Source organism: Curcuma longa, chromosome 5 (assembly GCF_044706935.1).
Source record: "Curcuma longa cultivar G26 ecotype Majalengka, Jawa Barat chromosome 5, ITB_CL_G26_1.1, whole genome shotgun sequence".
NCBI lineage: Eukaryota > Viridiplantae > Streptophyta > Magnoliopsida > Zingiberales > Zingiberaceae > Curcuma > Curcuma longa.
In genome coordinates this window covers 9899107-9919083 of record NC_133865.1, presented here as the reverse complement: position 1 = coordinate 9919083, position 19977 = coordinate 9899107, and the positions used below count along the sequence as shown (strand labels likewise).

At 37.4% G+C, this 19977-nt stretch overlaps 2 protein-coding genes, 1 non-coding gene and 1 pseudogene across 4 annotated transcripts; 2 read left to right on the top strand and 2 right to left on the bottom strand.

Moving 5' to 3' along the window:
• Window positions 1–83: 83 nt before the first annotated feature.
• On the bottom strand, window positions 84–155 carry TRNAH-GUG (transfer RNA histidin (anticodon GUG)). The gene has a single exon. It is a non-coding gene; the product is annotated as a tRNA-His (tRNA).
• A 391-nt stretch (window positions 156–546) lies between these two features.
• Window positions 547–5514, top strand: LOC141829078 (ras-related protein RHN1-like). The gene is made up of 8 exons (XM_074716505.1): window positions 547–695; window positions 771–848; window positions 956–1123; window positions 1227–1275; window positions 1355–1428; window positions 2965–3058; window positions 4920–5020; window positions 5232–5514. The coding sequence occupies exons 1-7, from the start codon at window positions 657–659 to the stop codon at window positions 5018–5020; spliced, it is 603 nt and encodes a 200-aa protein (XP_074572606.1). The 5' UTR covers window positions 547–656; the 3' UTR covers window positions 5232–5514.
• Window positions 5515–9840: 4326 nt separating this feature from the next.
• Window positions 9841–12401, top strand: LOC141829838 (uncharacterized; annotated as a pseudogene).
• Window positions 12372–16409, bottom strand: LOC141829294 (basic transcription factor 3-like). 2 transcript variants are annotated; one of them, XM_074716740.1, is made up of 6 exons: window positions 16298–16409; window positions 14200–14292; window positions 13455–13603; window positions 13307–13363; window positions 13021–13059; window positions 12372–12765 (listed from the first exon to the last, which is right to left on the bottom strand). In XM_074716740.1, the coding sequence occupies exons 2-6, from the start codon at window positions 14265–14267 to the stop codon at window positions 12593–12595; spliced, it is 486 nt and encodes a 161-aa protein (XP_074572841.1). In that variant the 5' UTR covers window positions 14268–14292; window positions 16298–16409; the 3' UTR covers window positions 12372–12592. The 2 variants fall into 2 exon arrangements, with proteins under 2 accessions (XP_074572841.1, XP_074572840.1); XM_074716739.1 differs by having other exon boundaries at window positions 14200–14287.
• Window positions 16410–19977: the final 3568 nt, after the last annotated feature.

Sequence of the window (19977 nt, the reverse complement as noted above, 5' to 3'; positions counted from 1 at the left end):
AAGATATATATATAGGCACGCCACAAACTAATTAAAAGTAAAAAAAAAAACAGCTTTTTTTTAAAAAAAAATAAAAATAAAAATGTGGCTGCTGGGATTCGAGCCCAGGTCTCTACGGCCACAACGTAGAATTCTTACCACTAAACTACAGCCACTTGATGCCTAATTGGATTGTAAAATTAAATTAAAAGAAACTAAAATCTTTTTAAAGAGTAAAAAAATGATTTATACAGAAGCAAATAAAATAAAATTGCATGCATCATGCTGGCGTGGATCCGTTGGGCCCACATGGTTATCCACCGTGAATAGAATACACAAGGCAAGTTCGGATCCTCTGACTCTGGTGATTCACGATTCAGCCTGGTGCAGTGGATGTCAACGTCCCGGGTCCTGATTTGTCAGCCGATAGAATGGAGTTAAGAAACCTGTTCCTGTTCTAACATGAACAGCTGATCTTCACAGACATGTCCTCAACGGATCGTACTCTACCTCGCCGTACGTATTAAAACAAGCGAATTAACCTAATCGAACGCGTCTGCTCACCGGCTCTTCGTCTACCCACCGAGGCTTCTTCCGTGATTTTTCTGATCCCATCGGCGATTGCGAGGCGATTCGTCTCGATCCGATCGGAGCTCTTCTTCTTCCCCTCGGCTCCGATGGCAACGATCGGTAAAAACAGCATCAACGCCAAGCTCGTGAGTCAACTGTCCGATCCCCCGTCTTCTGTGCCCTATCCTCCCACCTAAAACGCGGATCTCCTTCTATCGTAGGTCTTGCTGGGCGACATGGGCGCCGGGAAGTCGAGCCTCGTTCTTCGGTTCGTCAAGGGGCAATTCCTTGAATTCCAGGTTCTGTTTGCTCTTCTGTCTTTTCTTCGGTTAAACTAATGTGGAGTTTGGACTACTTAGAGTTGAAAACTAGACTTTTTATGACTGGGTTTATTATCTGGTTACAGGAGTCCACAATCGGGGCGGCCTTTTTCTCACAGACGTTGGCGGTGAGCGATGCCACGGTAAAGCTTGAGATTTGGGACACAGCGGGACAGGAGAGGTATCACAGCTTAGCGCCTATGTATTATAGAGGAGCAGCAGCCGCGATAATTGTGTATGATATATCAAGAATGGTAGGTGCTGTGTTCTGATTCTTTCACTGGATAAAAGTCCTTGTTTTTTTTTTCTCTAGTTGTTCCTGGCTTCGTAACTTTATTTTCTCTCTTATGAGTATAGGATTCATTTGAGAGGGCTAAGAAATGGGTTCAAGAGCTTCAGAAACAAGGTAAGCTCAAGATAGAATCTTTTGAGCTTGCCAGTTGGATTCATTGCCAGTTTGATCTAATAAGGATACTCAATTCTAGGTAATCCCGACATGGTGACTGCTCTTGCGGGGAATAAATGTGATTTGGAGGAGAAAAGGGAGGTCCCAACGGAGGCAAGTTTTAGTGTTTTGCCTACTAGTAATTCTTGTTAAGCTCGATTATATGATTACATTGGCTAGATAACTGTCTTGTTGATTGAACCTTCAGCGCAGCAGTCAACTGTTTATGCTCTATATTTTTGCATCCAACGGCACTATTTCAGTGTTATGTCTAGTAATTCTTGGCAAGTTTGACTTTCTGTCTAAACCTGCTCTCAGCAACTGATGTGCTTATTTGGTATCTTTACTAATCGACTCCATATATCATTCTTGGGATTTTAATCATAAAATGGAGTAACTAAAAATTGGAAATTATTTCTTTGCCTCAAATTTCACTTAATTTACTTGTGGATTTTGTTCCATAACTTTTAGTTCTTCTTTAGGAATCCCTATATACCGTTTGCTTGATTTTAGTCAATAAAAAATTTGAAGCTATGAAAATGATTTTTGGAGTTGAGGCAACCATGGATTATTAGCCAAGCTAAGAATTGCTAAACTTCCCTCTCAGTTATGAATATGCATTCCCTTGATTGCCTTCCTGCTAAAAGCATTGTATACAGGATTCCCTTATTCATCTATCTTATATTTGCTTGTTAAATATAAAATACACTGCAGTACCTTTTTCCTGTTTTTCCTAAGAAAACTGTTTCAAGTCAAACTAAAGATTCAGCAAGCAGCTTTAGCAAATTACAACAACCAACTCCTCCATGCAATTGAGTTGGATTAATGCTGTGACCAGAGCAATTTTTTTTATCTGAAACCCTAAACTTTTACTCAATGCACTCATCTTAGCTAACACTAGCATTTGTTGTAATTCACCTCTACTTATTTGTCTATCCAACATCTACTCTTCTTTGTACTAGGTGGGCAGTTTACTTCTTGGCATGGATGCAATGCAGATTCCTGTAGAAGAGACTGAAATAATTTGGATTTTAGATCTTTTGTAGTCATTCAATGTATTATAGTCTTTTTTAGAGCATCAGTTCACATGCAAAAGATGCAGGGTCTAGAACATGAGATTAAGCTGGTCACCTTATCAGTTCTCCTAACTTAATTGACTTGTAACGATTCTCTTTAGGAATTAGAAAAATGAGATTATTTTAAGATGGTAAACCCTCAGGGGGATGCTAATACATGCTTTTATAGGTAAATACCTTTCAATTGTGCAATAGATATGTAACTTGTTCAGATTTTGTAACATTGTTGATATTTAGAACTCAACAGTTTTGTTGTTTCTCATTATAAGTAACCAGTAAGGTAGTTTCATCAACATTTATTTGGAATTGTTTAATTGATTTGTGTAACTTACAGGTTTTGTTCCATGAAGTGGGTATTGTCATTTGCATGAACTTTTCATGACTGCTTTCCCATTTTTTACATGCAGGAACCCATTGCATTTGCTATTTACATAATTATTATTTTTGTTCAAAAAAGTATGCTTCGTTTTATGTGTTCAATCTACAAAATTTTCTCAAGTTCTTGATAAGCAACAAGTTTATTAACTTGCATTCATAAAACATGTCATGAAGGCTTTTCTTCTTTGCATTGCAGGAAGCCAAGGCATATGCTGAGGAGAATGGTCTTTTCTTCATGGAAACCTCTGCTAAAACTGCCATCAATGTGAATGACATATTCTATGAAATAGGTATAATAATTCTTGTCTGTTCTTTCTACTTGTGATGGATGAGAATGTTAGCATACAGTATGCAACCATTAAATAAGAATTTTTTAATGTAAATTGAGGTGAGAATTGAACTCATTATTCTTGATAATTAATGGATGTCTGGACTCATATCACATTTTTTTTGTTTGACCTCATGATGGATGGTGAAGATGAAATTTAGTTAATCATTTTATGGTTCGAGTATTGATAAATCTTAACGACACCTTTCTTTTCTCTTTCATGGAATTGCTTACTCTGTTGGCATTTAGACATGTTGCTCTAAGGTTGTGCAGATACTAGATTCACTCATACACCTTACTGCATCTACTAATTCAATATTTGTTGTCATCATGAGGCTTTCTAAAAAAGAAGTTTTGCCAAGATAAAGTAAAATTCTGATTAATGTGTATCAAAAATTTCAAAATAGCTTTTGAACAAAGCGAGATGTTATTGTCATAACAGAAGTGACTACTATTTTCCTGTGGTTGGCCAGATTATACGCAAACAATTATCATAATTATTCTTTTTTTCAATAAAAAGATAGGAGTGTGCCAACATGCCCACTCAGACCAATTTATTCAGTGTCCTGGGGTAGAACAAAACATCACACACCAGAACCAAACAAGCATTGGAAGATCCATAAGACCCTGTCATTTAAGGTCATACATCACAATACTTCATAGCACACCAACAACAAGGAAACAAGAGTAACTTGAATCAGCACTAACAGCATTTCATATAGTGCTCTTCTTTTCTCTGGGGATCCTTTGATGCTCCAAAGCCTGATCAACTCCTACCATCTTCAGATGAAGTTGTTCTCTGGTTCAGTTTCATCTCTGAAAATCTTTGCACATCTCGACTGCCTAATAAACGAGAGCCAACCTTGGATAGCTACACTTCCTATTGAGGCCATCCTCCTAGCTGTGCTTATGTTCTAGTCTCACCACCATTTAGCTGAAAAAGGTTCATTAATCTGAAAGCCCAGCTTATTCTTCAGATATTCCGCCCCCTTTTAGCTACCCTTCGTTGGTAAAATATATTATGCATAGTTTCTTCATGAGACTCGTTTTCAGCATCCCATAGCACACAGACTGAATCAGGCAAGACAACCCCTTTCTTCATCAAGTTAACTTTCATATTTACTCTTCCCAAGTGAATGACCCAAGGTAGAAGTTTCACCAATCAATGTAAGACCAGCATTTGAGAGTTTCAAAATATTAAAGTCTGTTTACTATATTTCTTAGAAGGTCTATGATATTTCCCCTGCAAAATCATGATAGCATTTTCAATTTTGACAATCAGAAATCAGAATGACGTTTCTCCTTCCTACAATTTTCTTGGGTGACATGTCATTTGTATATTGATAACTTCGAGAGATGATTAAACCTGAAACAAAGCAGCAACCAAATCCCAAATCCATTACAAAGAGAAAATTAAATCCTGAAATAGTTGCAAAAAGCCATGCCTTTGAACATTTCTGTTCTTACAATCATCGGCTAGGTTTAATTTTTAGCAAAACGTCTTGGAACAAATTTGATTAACGCTACTCATTGATCACTTATGTTGGGTCTTCAAAGGAGAAAAACTTTTATGTTTATATTGCTCCCCTGACCTAGTCTATTTTCCTTAAATTCACCATGTTGTAGTTACAACTACGGCTAGGTTATAATTCTTAAATATACATATTGTAGTTGGTTCGAAATTCTATTGATTGAATTTTCTATATACTTAAAAGACTATTATATGCTTCTGTATGACTTTTTAAAAGTCTTTACACCTGTATTAATCTTCAGAGTACTATTTATATTTCTCTCTATATCTTTTTTTATCCTCTATGCAACAGCAAGAAGATTACCTCGGGCTCAACCAGCACAACAGCCAGCAGGAATGTCTCTTTCAGATAGACCTGCTGAAAGATCGACCACTTCAGCTTGTTGTTCTTAGGTGCGAACATTTTGTTTTTCATGAATCATCTTTTTGTCAGGTCATGGAATAAATATGTAAAACCAGTGTATCAATTTTAAAAGGATATTTAATTTTACATCATTTTTTAGTTTTATTGACAAAACCACATGAATTCTCAAGTGTCAGTTCTTCCTGTTAATTATATCTCAGCACTATGCCCCTTTTATAGAGTCTCCAGTTATCTTTGCAGGTTATCTGTCGTTTGTTGATAAGTGAAGCTAATTAAATCACTGGAGGTGCAACGGGGAGTCGTCATGAATCAGTAAGTTCAAGATTTAAAAAATAATTAAAAAAAACAAATGTGCTACTGGATTATCCTGTTTCATATCCCCTCTCCACAAGCTCAAGACACAAACATCAACTTCTTGTTTGTAGACCCTGTAAATTTACATTATTATGTACTCTGTTGATCTCAGCTTGATTATGATACTTGTATAGTTAATGTGCTATGTTATATGGATTTATGTGAATCATTAGTATGTTTTTTGTTCTTTTATTTTCTTGTGATGTAATATTATTAAGTAAATTGTTGCTTAAATGTAAAAGTAGCAATGTGTTCATACAATCTCTTTTTTCTCTATTACTGGTGTGTATATAGAAATGGTAAATAAATCAGGCCTCCCCGGACTTGGCACAGTTGTATGGATGCACATTAGAGCATTGCAATTTGATCTTCTGTTGGATATGTGTTGGTGTTGAATTTGTTGAAAAACTCTAGTTGGGTAGCCCGTGTGCATCCATAGGTTTGTCTTCATGAATATAATATTCTTTAATAAAAGATGGAATCCACTATTTAGTAGTTTTACACGGTTGGATTTACGATTATATATGAGAAAGTAAATTGAAAAATTATAATTGACCACTATGAAGGAGAGTATTATTTCGATTTTGTCGAGATTCAATTTTTATCCATTTTAATAAATTTGTTTTATAATAATCAATTTAATCATGTCTCATGGCAACGAATAGAATACTCAGTATAGTATTACAACTATCTTATAAGAATGGTGAAATTTTTTATTATTATTACTTGGCTTTATCAATCTTAGATCCTCTTATTATAATCACTTACTATATTCTTATATATATTTAAATAAAATGTATCATTATTAATCTTTTTTTATCTTTCTCACTTATTATACATTTAATATTATGATTTTATAGTGCTTAATTAAAGTATTTATTCATCAACTAAATACAATTTTCTTTAAACGTGGCAAAAAGTGAAGATAAATTCGGTGTTGCTTTTTGTTTGAATTTTTTTCTACATATAAATTTGAAAAAATATATATAAATATATATATATATATATATATATATATATATATATATAAAAATTTATTTAGATTTACTAGACATGGATAATACGATGGATATTATTTTTTTAATTTTTAATATTTTTGTTTTTTTTCTAAAAACTATAAATTAAAATAAAAAATTCAATAAAAATCCCAATCCTCTTCATCCGCGGCCTCTCGCGATCTGCAGCTCACCCCGACGTCGCCGTTCCCCCGCGTCTCAGCTGGTTGCCTCATCGCGGCTCTTTCCGTCAGCGCTGCCTCCGTCGATCGTCGTCCGCCCGCACCCCCTTCTTCGTTCCTCTTCTGGAATAGTTTGATTCCTCACGAGATATTTTGAGGTGAGCAGGTAAACACATCTGACTTCTGTTACTAGTTCTTGCTATGAATCGAATCGATTAAGAAAGATCTGTAGTTCTGATTCTCGATTTAGGATCTGAAGGTCACTGCCATTCGTGGGTTTGTTTGGATCTAGATGATCGCGGCCTGATCTCGATTGTCTTTTTCGATCGATTTGCCATTGGGTGACGGTGGAATTGCCTCGCCTCATGTCGTTCCTTGTTGTTTCTCGTCCTTTTTCTTTATTTGGCAAAAATCCTGATTTGGTCGTGTTTCAGGCATTGGTGTGTGTACGATATGGACTTCTAGCTTGATGTGCATCTTTATTTGAAAAAAAAATTGTCATTTTTTCAATTTTTTTCCTTAAAATTTCTGTTGGTATGGATTGGTAATATGTTTATAGAGCTAGAGACTGGTGAGGAGCTTGAGCATGATCAAAGATGGAAATATTTAATTTTGAACTTGTAAAGAAATTTTCTATTACAATGAAACAAACTTTCTTTCTAGTGTGACGACTTCTACCAACCTGACTTACACTACTTATGAATTTGACACCATGCTGTAGTTGTCATCTGTTATATGTGCTAACCTAAATTATTTTGCCAAAGTATATTTTCGATAGAGATCAATAGCGTTGATAGGTTGAACGTTAATCTGAAATGTAATAAGAGTAGGTCTCTTGTTTTTATCTTTAGATTCTCTATTACATAAGGATGTTGGAGAAGATTGGGTTGCCAGCAAAACCCTCTACGAGAGGAGGAAGTTGGGTGCTTGATGCATCCCATTGTCAGGCTTGTTCATTGCAGTTCACCTTTATCAACAGAAAGGTATTCTCCTTTGATGTGGATTTGTTAGCCAATGTTAATTTTCTGTCTTGGAACTATTCTTAAATTAGTCATTGCCAGTGCATTCAGTTATATGATCCATGAGTCTTGGTTGTTCATATCATTGGGTCTTTAATTTTGTGGCTCTACCTGCGTAGTTATCATCCTCTCATCTGATATCATGCATTATTATGATGATATTACCACATCTAAAAACAAAAGCAGTCCGGTGCACGAAGCTACCGTCAATGTGGGGTACCAGGGAAGGGTCTATTGATGATATTACCACATCTATGTAAATGAAAATATAATGTTTCTAGATATTCTTTCTTTTTTCTTGGTTAGATTCCACTGAATGATGACAAATTAACTCATATGTGTTGACTTTAAATCATATTTAAGAAAACACAATGAATGAGAACTAGAAACTAGAGCTAAACTTGTTACATACTGACACAATTTAATTGTAACATCATACTGTGTGAAAATTTTTATTACAAATTCATCAAAAAAAAATTTGACATCAACAGAGAGCTAGTGACAAGCAACTGTTTATATAGAACTCTTACACAGATCTTGCTAACACCAGTTGAATATAAATCTACTCAATAATACCTGCTGAGAAACATAATCATTACTACATATTGGTGACATTGCTAGGAAGGATTCCCCTCAATAAGGTCAAGTATTAAGCATAAAAGCTAAGGAATCAAGTAACAATGTACATGAATCAAATATAGAGGTAACTAAAATAAAAAGTATCAATAATATGGTGGTGCACATACTAGTATACAAGCATAACATAAGATGATATTAAGCAAGAACATACATCATGAATTTCATAAATCAAGGTAAAGGGGCAAATCAAGAGCATAGTATCTAGACACATAAGAAATGCATATCGAAATATTATCCACTTTGTATGGCATCTCATACTACCAATATTTTATCCAATGACAAACCTATTATAGGCAAGTCCTCACAAGAGCAATAGTCAATATCCTCAACAAATGGCTATTGGAGAAACCCCCACACTTCGTCGGAGTGTTGTACACACCTGCTATAGTGAAACCATGAATTCACCAAATGTCGTTGCAAGGACTGTGAACCTTATCGTTGCCATGTCCGACAACTCAGATATTAAAAGGTGCCACTGCATAGTAATAAGTAATAGTCTTCAGTAGTGCGGGGATACAAGTGTCCCAGTTTGATAAATAAGTTTTATAAATTATCAGTGAAGAATGAGAAAGCAAGAGTCAAATATATCATACAAGGTGTTATCATGGATCATGGAGTATAAAATTGAGGATCATGATTATGCAAGTCAACAGATCATGGAGTATAAACTTGATGGTCATGACTAAGTCATTAAGTCTAGCATTGAATAGGCCAATTATGGTCAATGTACCATAGTAATCGTATGTTTTCAATTTCATTATATAGATCATAGTTGAGGTCAAGATATAACTAAAATTGTGAAACTATGCTATGCCAAATAATTTCATAGCAACGATTGGTTAATTTAGATTAAGTCCACTTGTATAAATTAAATATTGAATTATCGTGACTAGTAGTACAGGGATGAATCCGTTTCTTCAGTGGATTTCCATGTTAAAGATTTGACTTTATCAAAATAAATTATTGCAGTTCCAAGTGAGCTTTTCTTCTTATTTGAAGTTTCACTTTACTTATTGGCCTTTTGTTTTTGTTATGAATGTTTTCCTGTTGGTACCTTTCAATAATTTTAATTGGTAGAGTACATTCTTCCATAATTCTTATTTAATTTCTTCACAGTAAAGTACTTTCTATTTATTTTCAGTTTCAGTAGTATAAGTTATCAGATATTGAAAGAAGGAATCTTCGCTCAAGATGGTTGATGAAGGCAACATCTATGTCAAAAACCTTTAGGAAGTAGGAACTAGTCATTTACTTTGTTAGGAACATTCATTTTCTTGGAGAAAAGCAAACTTTTCATCTAAAAAGATTTTTTTTACTTTTGCTGCTGTAGCATCATTGCCACAGATGTGGAGGCATTTTCTGTAACAATTGCACTCAGCAGAGAATGATTTTACGTGGACAAAGGGATGCACCAATCCGAATATGTGATCCTTGTAAAAAGATAGAGGAAGCTGCTCAGTTTGAGTTGAGATATGGACATAGAAAGAGAACTGCAAAGGTCAGTTTTTGCTTTTAAGTCATTCTTACTGATTATCTATATCTTCTGTCTATGCACACCACCTGCTTGTTAAGTAACATTTTAGTTGAAAAGCATCTTCCATTATCAATTACCAATTGCTAAGACAACATTCAAAACGATCCTTGAAAGAAATTTATGGAAATGTTGTCTTCTTGTTTATTATATTTTTTTCCAGTTAATACAAAACAGGCCCTGCAAGAGGAAGTTCTTAGCCATGATGCGAGCCTTGACGTTAAGAGGGTATCAAGCAGTTCATCCTGCTCTAGTGCTGGAGAAGCACCTGCCGCTTCAGGAAGGGAAGGTGATATTCTTAGAACCACATCCGTTGATGTACACAACTGCAGTACATTGGATCCATTGCTAAGTGACCCAGAGGAATTACGCCAGCAAGCAGTTGAAGTGAAGAGAAGGCATAAAGTATTGAAGGCAGAAGGAAAATCTGAGGAAGCACTTCAGGCTTTTAAACGTGGTAAAGAACTCGAAAGGCGAGATGCAGCTTTGGAAATTGCACAAAGAAAGAATCGGCAAATGGCATCAAGAGGGATTAATGCTGTTGGCTTCCAGAAAATTGATCATGAAGAATCTGCTGTGGCACAGAAACTAAGCTCTCGAAGGGGTAAGGATGCAAAGGATGATCTCGCCTTGGAACTTAGAGAGTTTGGATGGTCTGATTCAGATCTATGTGACTCTGATAAGAAATCAGTAGAGCTTAGTCTGGAGGGGGAGCTGTCAAATCTTCTAGCAGGTGCAATTCAAAGACCTTCTCAAGGTGCTAAAATAGGTGGCATAGTTAGGTCTGAGGTTATTGCTCTTAAGAAAAAGGCTCTGTTATTGAAGAGAGAAGGTAAACTTGCTGAAGCAAAGCAGGAGCTAAAGAAGGCCAAAATACTTGAGAAACAAATAGAAGAACAAGAACTTTTGGGGGACGCTAAAGATTCTGATGATGAGCTTATGCTCTAATCAAGAGTATGGATGATGACAGGCAAGAGGAGTTGGAAATGAGGCATGCATCAGGAGCTGATCTCAGACTTAACAATTTTCTATCAGATGGTGTCCCTACTGATGGTTATTTTGAGGTGACCGAGGATGATATACATCATCCAGAAATATCAGCTGCCTTAAAATCGTATGGTTGATCTGAAGAGGAAGAAGAACCATCAGCTGGTTAGGATGAAAAGTCTGCTCCTTTTGATATTCAATCAATGCAAAAGCAAGCGCTTACTCTCAAAAGAGAAGCACTCAACAAAAAAAGGGTTGGTAATGTTTCAGAAGCAATGGAGCTTCTAAAGGAAGCTAAACTAGTTGAGAAGGCTTTGGTGAGTCTTCAACCTAGTTTTGTAGATCTTTCATCTGAACTTAAACGTGAGATGGTTAGCCCTTATTTTGATGCAGCTGCATGTCAATCAGTTGAAAAGGAAAATCTTGATGAAACATTGACCTCTCCTTATAGGCCACCATCAAAAAGTAAGCTAATGATTCAGAAAGAACTCTTGCCTTTGAAGAAGACAGCACTTTCATTGAGAAGGGAAGGTAGAATGAATGAGGCTGATGAAGAATTAAAAGAAGGAAAGGTTTTAGAGAAACAATTGGAAGAAATGGAAAGTGCATCCAAGGAGCATGTAGAAGAAACTACAAAAGGAAATGTTTTTAAACAGAAGGAAAAATCTAGACATTGATCCCAGACAAACTGTGCATAAGATGGGAAGGAAGAATATGGTGGACTCCACCCATCTTCACGAGGGTAATGACAGGAGCTTGGATCTCAGAGAGGAACTATTTGAAACTGAGGTAACAGAGCAAGATATGCATGATCCTGCAATGTTGTCATTTCTGAAGAACTTGGGTTGGAGTGAGGAAGATCATTCTGAATCTGCAAGCATGATGAAGACAACCGCTAAACCAAATGACATGTCTAAGACCAATAATGTCCCTCTTGTAGGCCATCCTAAGACAAGGAGAAGTCAGGCTGATGTTCATAGAGAGTTGTTGGCCATAAAAAGAAAATCTTTGGCTTTGAGACGCCAAGGAAAGAACTAGAAAAAGCAAAAGCTTTGGAAACCCAAATTGCTGAAATGGAAGATCCGAGTAAAGTCAACTTCATGACAGCAGATTCACACGGTTCTGGAGCTCTGGTTCCACAAAAGATCTCCCAGAAGGAGCAAGCTTCTGTTGATGGGCAAATTTCCTTTGGAAGCATGGCAGAGTCAACACTGAACAGAATATCAAAGGATGAAGCTGCTCAATTAGTGAATGGCTTAAGCCCGGCCGATTCGCATCAATCACAGCAAACACAGGAGATGGTAGAATTGCTTTCTGGCAATGGCGATGCAACCTTGCGCTCATTACTGGTTTATCCAGTGGAAAGCAAAAACACTGATGTCAAAGTTTCAGCGTTTAAGTCAGATAATGACAGTTTTTCCAAAGAGAAAATCAGCAATGAAAGTGGTAAACTACTGAGTGTCTCTGATTATCAGATTTTTCAGAGTCAAGAAACTGACTCCATTAAAGTTAATGGCTCAAGATCACAAGTACAGAAAGTATCGCACAGTGTTGATGCTCTCAGGGATGAGATTCATGTTGTACTAAAAAGAGAAGGCAAGCTAGTAAAAACCAGGGAGGAACCAAGAAATAAGATAAATTGGGGAGATGTCTGGGCGAGATTGTATACTCTTGATTCACTTTCCAACCTCTACTGTTTGTGAGATTAGAAAGAACAAACTGCTTATCTTCAAATGAACTGATACACTCAGTACATCTCAAGCACGGAATGGAACAGGATCCGGACAGGACTGTTTGCTAATGAAAATCTGGAGTAGATGACTCATAAAATCATCACAAAGCAACGTTACAAGAGTGATGAGCTGACTGATAAAACTGCTCTGGGGTCTCAAGGCTATGGAGCTTGTTTCTCCTCGGCAGCTGCCTCAAATGTCTCTCCAGGAACAAGGTCCGGGACATCCTCGTCGTCATCTTCAGCCTTTGCATCACCCGAAGCAGCAGCAGAACTAGATGCTTGTTTCTGGAACTGTTCCGCAATCCGCCTCAAGTTCTCTAAATTATCAGGGCCTGAAAGGCAAAAACACAAACGATACGCAGCAGCTTAAAAACTAAAAATATTTGGCTATCAAACATGCATCTTGTTCCAGGAATATGTTGCTGAAATGTCATATCAAACCTACAGAAGCAAGTTACATGAGTGTGTAACTAGTAGCATATTGGACGATACACTCGACTTTGAGTACATATTATAGAGCAAATGGTGCATTTCGCAGAAAAAAAAATACCAACATATATATATCATATAAGCTAAATAAGGCATACCTAGTTGGTTGATGATCGAAGGAAGCAAGTCTTGAAGCCCTGTCACCAAATTAAATCATTACTGAAAGCAATGTATAAGTGTACTTAACAAGCAATTGTTATGTTAAACCATGACTGAAGCACCACCCAATTTCAACTAAGCTATTGACTACTTTCAGTCTGGGGATGGAGTATAAGAGCAGCAGTACCAGAAAAGAAAAGAATGTTCATTTTGACATTTTCTTTGACCCGGAAGAAAATATACAAGTCGAGCAAAAACAGTGGAAAATGGAGTATAAGAATGTACTTTTAGTCTGCGGAGAACCGCTAACCACCCATGTATTGGCTGCAATGGAAGCTTGCACTATACAGGAAACAAAAATGGGCTATTAGAAAAATGTTTTACTAGATGACATAAAGAGTTTGCTACTAAGAGCAACATGAATTTTGTGTACCTTTGGGATTAAGAAACTGGATGACAACATCATCTTTAAAGATGTTAACTTCTTCAATAGCGGGTATAGTGTTTACTCCAATTCTTTTCAAAGTGCTTTGGAGCCTTTTGTCATCCGTAGTCGGAGTCTTGTGAACTGCCTTCTTCTTCCTAGCAAGAATGAAAGTTGAAGATCAGCAAATAAATTTATCAGAAATGTTCCAAGCAACTCGATGATTGAGCACACTGAAGAACTGAGTCCAGATATCTTCTGATATCTCTACTGAGAAGTGGATGAACTTTAAGTTAACTTTCCTGTCACTGAATGAAAGTACATACAATAATAGAGTTGAGATGATAGGAACACAACCACTTGGCAAGTAAAATGCTAAATCTCTATGATTGAGTGAATTCCTATTATTCAGAGAAATTGAATACAGTTAGCGTAGTGAATCTCGGAATGATAAGATACTGTCCAAATGTGACATAGAATACATACTCTCGTTCAACATGCAAGGAAAACTAACAGAGTTAGAATGCCAATTAACCATAACCCAGTCCTAACAGATTATCCAGAAATGATGCTTTTCCAAAATATTAACTTCAACACGAGTATAGAAGAAAAGTGACTGAGGGGAAAGGAGTTTAAAGCTGGCAATATCATGATCATAAAAATATAGGGCTTTTCCAGGTGAATCGATCTAAGTTTGTGTGTCACAGGATTAGTAAAAGGGATTGAACATAATAAACACTTTATATTCTAGAACCTGCGCATACTGCCTTTTCCACCAGTGCGGACCGAGCCTGCCATCTTCATGAGCTTCTCTCGATTCATCTGGAATGTTCACTCAAAATCTGCATTGTGAAAGAATTTGTTTTTTGAGTCAGGATCAAAACTGGATCCGGCACACAGAAACCATGCTAGAGCATAATTAGATTAAAAACAAATATCTTTACTCAGATAGGAAGCATAAACATTATGAAAGCAAAGGATATGTAAGCATGGACAAATCCAGTCAAATAAAAATGCTAGGATAGTTTTGGTCAATTTTCAGGCAGTTAACTCAATCTAAACATATCTGGACCAGATCGCAAAAGAGCATATGCATGACGACATCCGCCAGGTATTCTTGCACAATTCTTTAGCAAGTTTATTGTAGCTAGTAATTAAAAGAAACAATAGCATGACAGGAGGTAACACACTCTAGCTTTTGGTTAATAAATTCCATGAATCACTTCATCTCAATTGAATAAGCAAAGTACAAATTCATACAACTCCACAAAAATAAAGGGAAACAAGGTAGTTTAGATTATTCAAAATCCTAAACTATATTTTATCCAACGAACAAAAGCAAAGATAGATAACAAACTCACTTCTCTCCCTAGAGAATATAGATGAGCATAAAGGTGAAAGCAAGGACACTTCTAGAGCTTGAGAACCTGAAAGATTTGAAGCCTTGATGATTCCAAACCCATAGAGTTGTTTGGAGCACTTGAAAGCAGAATGAATGAGATTTTCTGTGTACTGCTATCGTCCAAACGCCTCTAAATGAGCTTATATACCCAGCTCCAACTTTCAACTCAAAAAGATGAATGGGACGCCTCCAGTTGACTAGATAAAGTGCTTCAGTTGATTGAACGTGCAAAGTTCAAACATTGGAGCTAGCAATGCTATGCACAGTCAACTCAAGGAGGCTTCTAGTCTGATGGATAGTATCTAGTCAACTAACAAGCATTTCCAGTTGATTTCTCATTCAACTGATTAATCCAATCGACTGGAAACATATCCAATCAACTGAATTTAGTTCGAAAATCCTCCATCGTCAGCTTACAATCTCGCGAGCCACTTCAAAGTCCGAGACCTAAGCCATGTATGAGAAACATCTAGGAAAACCTTGGATATACCACTTAAGCATGTCATTGATCCTGTCTCAAAAGTCAATGGCCAACTCCCTATGACCATTGGTAGCTCGATACTTCAAAATATAAGCTTACATGAGGACTTAATCAATAACACAATTAAGTTACAAGGCATAGAAAGAACGAAAAACTCTAGAGATACAAGCTCTCAACTAAAGCTATCGTACATTCATACATGCTCTACTCATTACAACATCCACAAACAATATACATAGGCTGCAACCGCATGATCTTCAAGTTCTTCGCGCTTGGCATCCTGATGCCTTGAGTGGCAACTTCACTCATTTCCACTCAATTTTAAGTTCATATCAAGTTGTCTCACACAAAATGACCTGCAAGTCATCTTACCTACGCACTCAAAGTTCACTAATAACTAACTCAAACACGTTGATCAAACACTAAAACATTGTGATTATCGCTAACCGCAAGGGAGGAATCAACAACATGTAGATAATTTTTAATAGAATGAAGGAGAAAATTGAGATCCCTAATTACAAGCAAATATCATGTGATTGGATGGTTCAAAAGATTTTTACAAAAAAATTCTAGCCACTTCCTTAACTAATAACACTTAGAATCTCAGAGAAGCCACCCACCAGAAACTGAAATTAAACCTAAAGAACCCTAGACACCTTATTTCCCTTCTAAACAAATCCATGAGCTTATGTAACCTCAATGGCTAGCTTTACTGATTTCATCCAACACCAATACCAACAAAAACTGTCCTCCCACTGGCGGCATGCTACCCCCAAAGAAAAATGCTTCAAAGTTCAAATCTTGAAGCCTGACAAACCAAGGCATGGAATATTTAAGAAGCAGCGTACTGAAGAATGAAAGCCCGATTTTCGTCAATCGATCCCGACAAAAGGAAAAAAAGGCAACTACAAAACCGACGACCTAGCTTAGGAAGCGATTCGATCGGGAAAGGGAAAGAGAAGGGCTTACGATCTGGGAGGCGGACGCCGGAAGAGGAGCGCGAGACGACTGTTTAGGGTTGGGATTTGGGGAAGGCGATGGGTACAAGGATAAGGTGAGCGCTTTGGCCTTCGACGAAGACCGTGAATTGTTAGCGAGAATATTGTCTACCCTAGGTACGATTGGGTAGTGGCAATGGGCCCCATCAAACCAATCGGTGATGACCGATTGTGCACTTGGTATTGTGAAGAGAGCAGCAGGAGCGGGTGAGACAAATCGGAAATATTATAAAATGAACCATAATTAAATCTTTATTATCCAAATCTTCTTATCTTCTACAAAAAAAAAAAAAAAAAAAAGGTAATCCGTCAAGCGGCCCCATATGGTGGCCCCACGACCATCTATAAGGAGGTAAATCGAGAAAGTACAGTTAGTTACGACTCAGGAGGCCAAATCTTCTTATCCAAACCATAATTAAAGCTTTATTATCCAAACTTTGATTACCAAAAATAATTTAGTTTAGGTTATTAATGATTTCGAGTAATACAGTATTACTACCACATCAATAGAATATTAACAAATATGTTATAATCTCATAATCTGATTATCTTGACAATGTAAGATTTTTCACGATTTAAAGTTAAAAATAAATTTTTTCTTAAATTACCCTCTAATTTTTACCCTAATATCCTTAAACTTTATCAAATCTCAATCCACCCTAAACTCAGTTTAGTTGACTCCCCTTCTCGCATTTGTTCTCTCCTCACCAACGTCGATCGTGGGTCAAAGGTGATGGATTTCCTCTTCCAAACTTGTGTACGTGGCCAAGGGAGAGGAGCTTCTATGATTCAAGTGAGAGATTTGTTTGTTTGATTCTTTTGAAAAAAAGGTTTTTGGAGTGATTTTCATTTGATTTGTTGAGGCGTTGAATGTGATACTTCTTTCATCTCTTGTTCGGACTTGTTTTGCGTGATTTGAGTTCCTCCTTAGTCGTCTTCTTCATCGTCCTTCCTTAAATTGCCCTTCGGCAAGGGAGCAAAGGTGACGCCTAAGAACTTACTCCAAAACAAAGAGGAAGCATAAATCAAGTAATAGACAGAGCTATGACAGTTTCTGATCCTGCCTCTGAGGCATAGTTAAATTGGTTACGACAGAACAGAATTGCTGAAGTGGACAAGGATCGAATCTCGGCGAAGCCGAGACAATGTCCTCCTCCGTCGTGGCCAATTACAGCTTTTCGATTTACTTCCTCATAGATAATCGTAGGGTTGATTGTGGGAGCCGCTCGGATAACAAATTCCACCTTTTGCTAAAGTGAAATGAAGCGCGTGGCAGTTCATCGTGTGTTGTTACTTCTGCTCTAAATTGTTCGTCGTTCTATTATTTAATTTATGTTGCGTTCTTCATTTACTATAGGGTTGCAGTTGGCCACGATAGAGGAGGACATTATCTCAGTTTCGTCGAGATTCGACTCTTGTCCACTTCAATAAATTTGTCCCGTCATAATCAATTTAATTATGCCCGAAGGCATCTTCTTGTTTATCATACTTGCATACATCATGTCCATTGAATTAATCAAATCTCATTTGCTTCTTAAGCTAGGATTTTTAGTTTTTTCTTAGCCTGTTTCAGTTAATCTTTTTGTAATACAATTTAAACTGCATTAAGAAGAAAGTCACACTCCATTAAGCTCAATATTACATCTTTTCTGAAATTGATTCATATTCCTTTGTAGCTTAACTCGGAAGTCCCAAGAAATGGAATATAGTCCATCAAAAGATTTGAAGGTGCAGAAAAGAGGATGCTAGTTTCTTTTACTCTTGAATATATTCTTTTACCATTGCCATTTCCTTCATGCCTGAGTAGGAACTAATTAGATCGTCCAATTGAACTTTGAAACAGGATTTATGGCATTTCAATTCAGAGATTTTCCAAATACCAGTGAAATGGTGCTTTGATGCTGATGCAGGTGTGATAGAGGACGTGACTCCCTCCGGGATAAAAGTTAAGAGTCAAGCGAAGATCAAGATCCGAGTCGATGTGGCAAGACGGATCAACACGGACCCGATCCCACCAAAGCGAGATATTTGTCACCTCGGGCTCAGACCGTATTTTGGGCTCAGCATGGGCTACTTAGGCCCCTGAAGCCATCTCGTCTCAATCGTCTCTGCCCCACATTTCGTCTCGACCATCTCTATCGTCTCTTCTTGGTTAGCCTCATCTCCGCGTCCTGGTCGTCTCATGTCGATGTCTCAGTCTTCTTGACCCAGCCAGCCTTATCTCGGCGTCTCGGTCGTCTCGTCTCAGCCAGCCACGTCTCGATTGTCTCAGTTGTCTTGGTTTGGTCAATCTCGTCTTGACGTCTCGGCTAGCCGCTCCTCGACTGTCACAGTTGTCTCATCTTGACCAATCTCATCTCGATCGTCTCGGCTCCGTCAGCCTCGTCTCGTCTCGGCCAGCCTGGTCTTGATCGCTTCTTCTCGGCCTCAAGTCTCATCTTGGCCACTCCGCCTCAGTTGACTTCATCTTGGACTCCACCTTCACATCTTTTGGGAATTGCTATCTTACAGGACCTACTAAAGGGGAATGTGAATATTCTCACAGACACGCGGCAGTCCAAGAATAAGCAGACGGCTATAAGGTTGTTTGACTCAGTCCCCTCGGATATCCCTTTTTTTGCACATAAGATCAAAAGAAAACAGCTGTTAGATCTGGTCCCCTTTGCAGGTTGCTATAAAGATGCTTTTGCATCTGACATGGAGATACTTAGAGTAGGCAATAAAAGACTTAACCTACAATTTTATTTCAGGTTCGACTCTGAAAGCTCTGCTAGTATTATCTTCTTTCTTGTCCATATTTCATCATTTTCCATAGAACCCTTACTTGAGCATCGGAGTGGTCTGGCAGAACTCTTCGACATCAGTCTAACCTCTCCTTGAAGTATGTTTCAGGTCCTGAACGTCTCTCGTGTCCTAACTCATCCAGAAGGCCGCCCACATTGGACTGTTCCTTGATTAGTAGTTTGACCATCTATGGTATCTAGTTGGAATAGATGGTCCAATTGAACTTTGAAACTGGATTTATCACAATTCAATTCAGAGATTTTCCAAATACTAGTGAAATGGTGCTTTGATGCATTAACATCTCCCCTCTTTTGCATTAGTTGGAAGTCAATATGCCCACTGTATCTTTATTTTGATCCAACCAGGAAGAGATAATTACGTACCAAAGAGCAACTAAATTCACGACCTTCATAAGTGTTTCATTAACTTATTTCATACGTTTCTCTAACAACTAAAACGATGAATGCCGCCCTCAGGACATAGCTGAATTAGTTACGACGCAGCAGAGTTACAGAAGAGGACAAGGGTTCGAATCCTATCCTGGCGAAGCCAGGCAATACCCTCATGTGTCATGACCAACTGCAGTTTCTCAATTTACCTCCTCACAGATGGTCATGGAACCAACCATGTGGGGTCGCTAAGGTGACAGATTCCACCTTTTATAGAAGAAACGATGAATGCCTTGAAGGTAGTTTGTTTTAGTTCTTCGTGCAAGGAATACCAAACTAAACTCATATCCTTGACAAATGTTCCATTAATTTATTTTTCAACAACTATAATTACGAATTGATGTAGTTCATTTAAGTGCTACATACAGTTAGTTACTACGGAGGAGATCTCATACTATATGTTAGGAGATAAATCGAG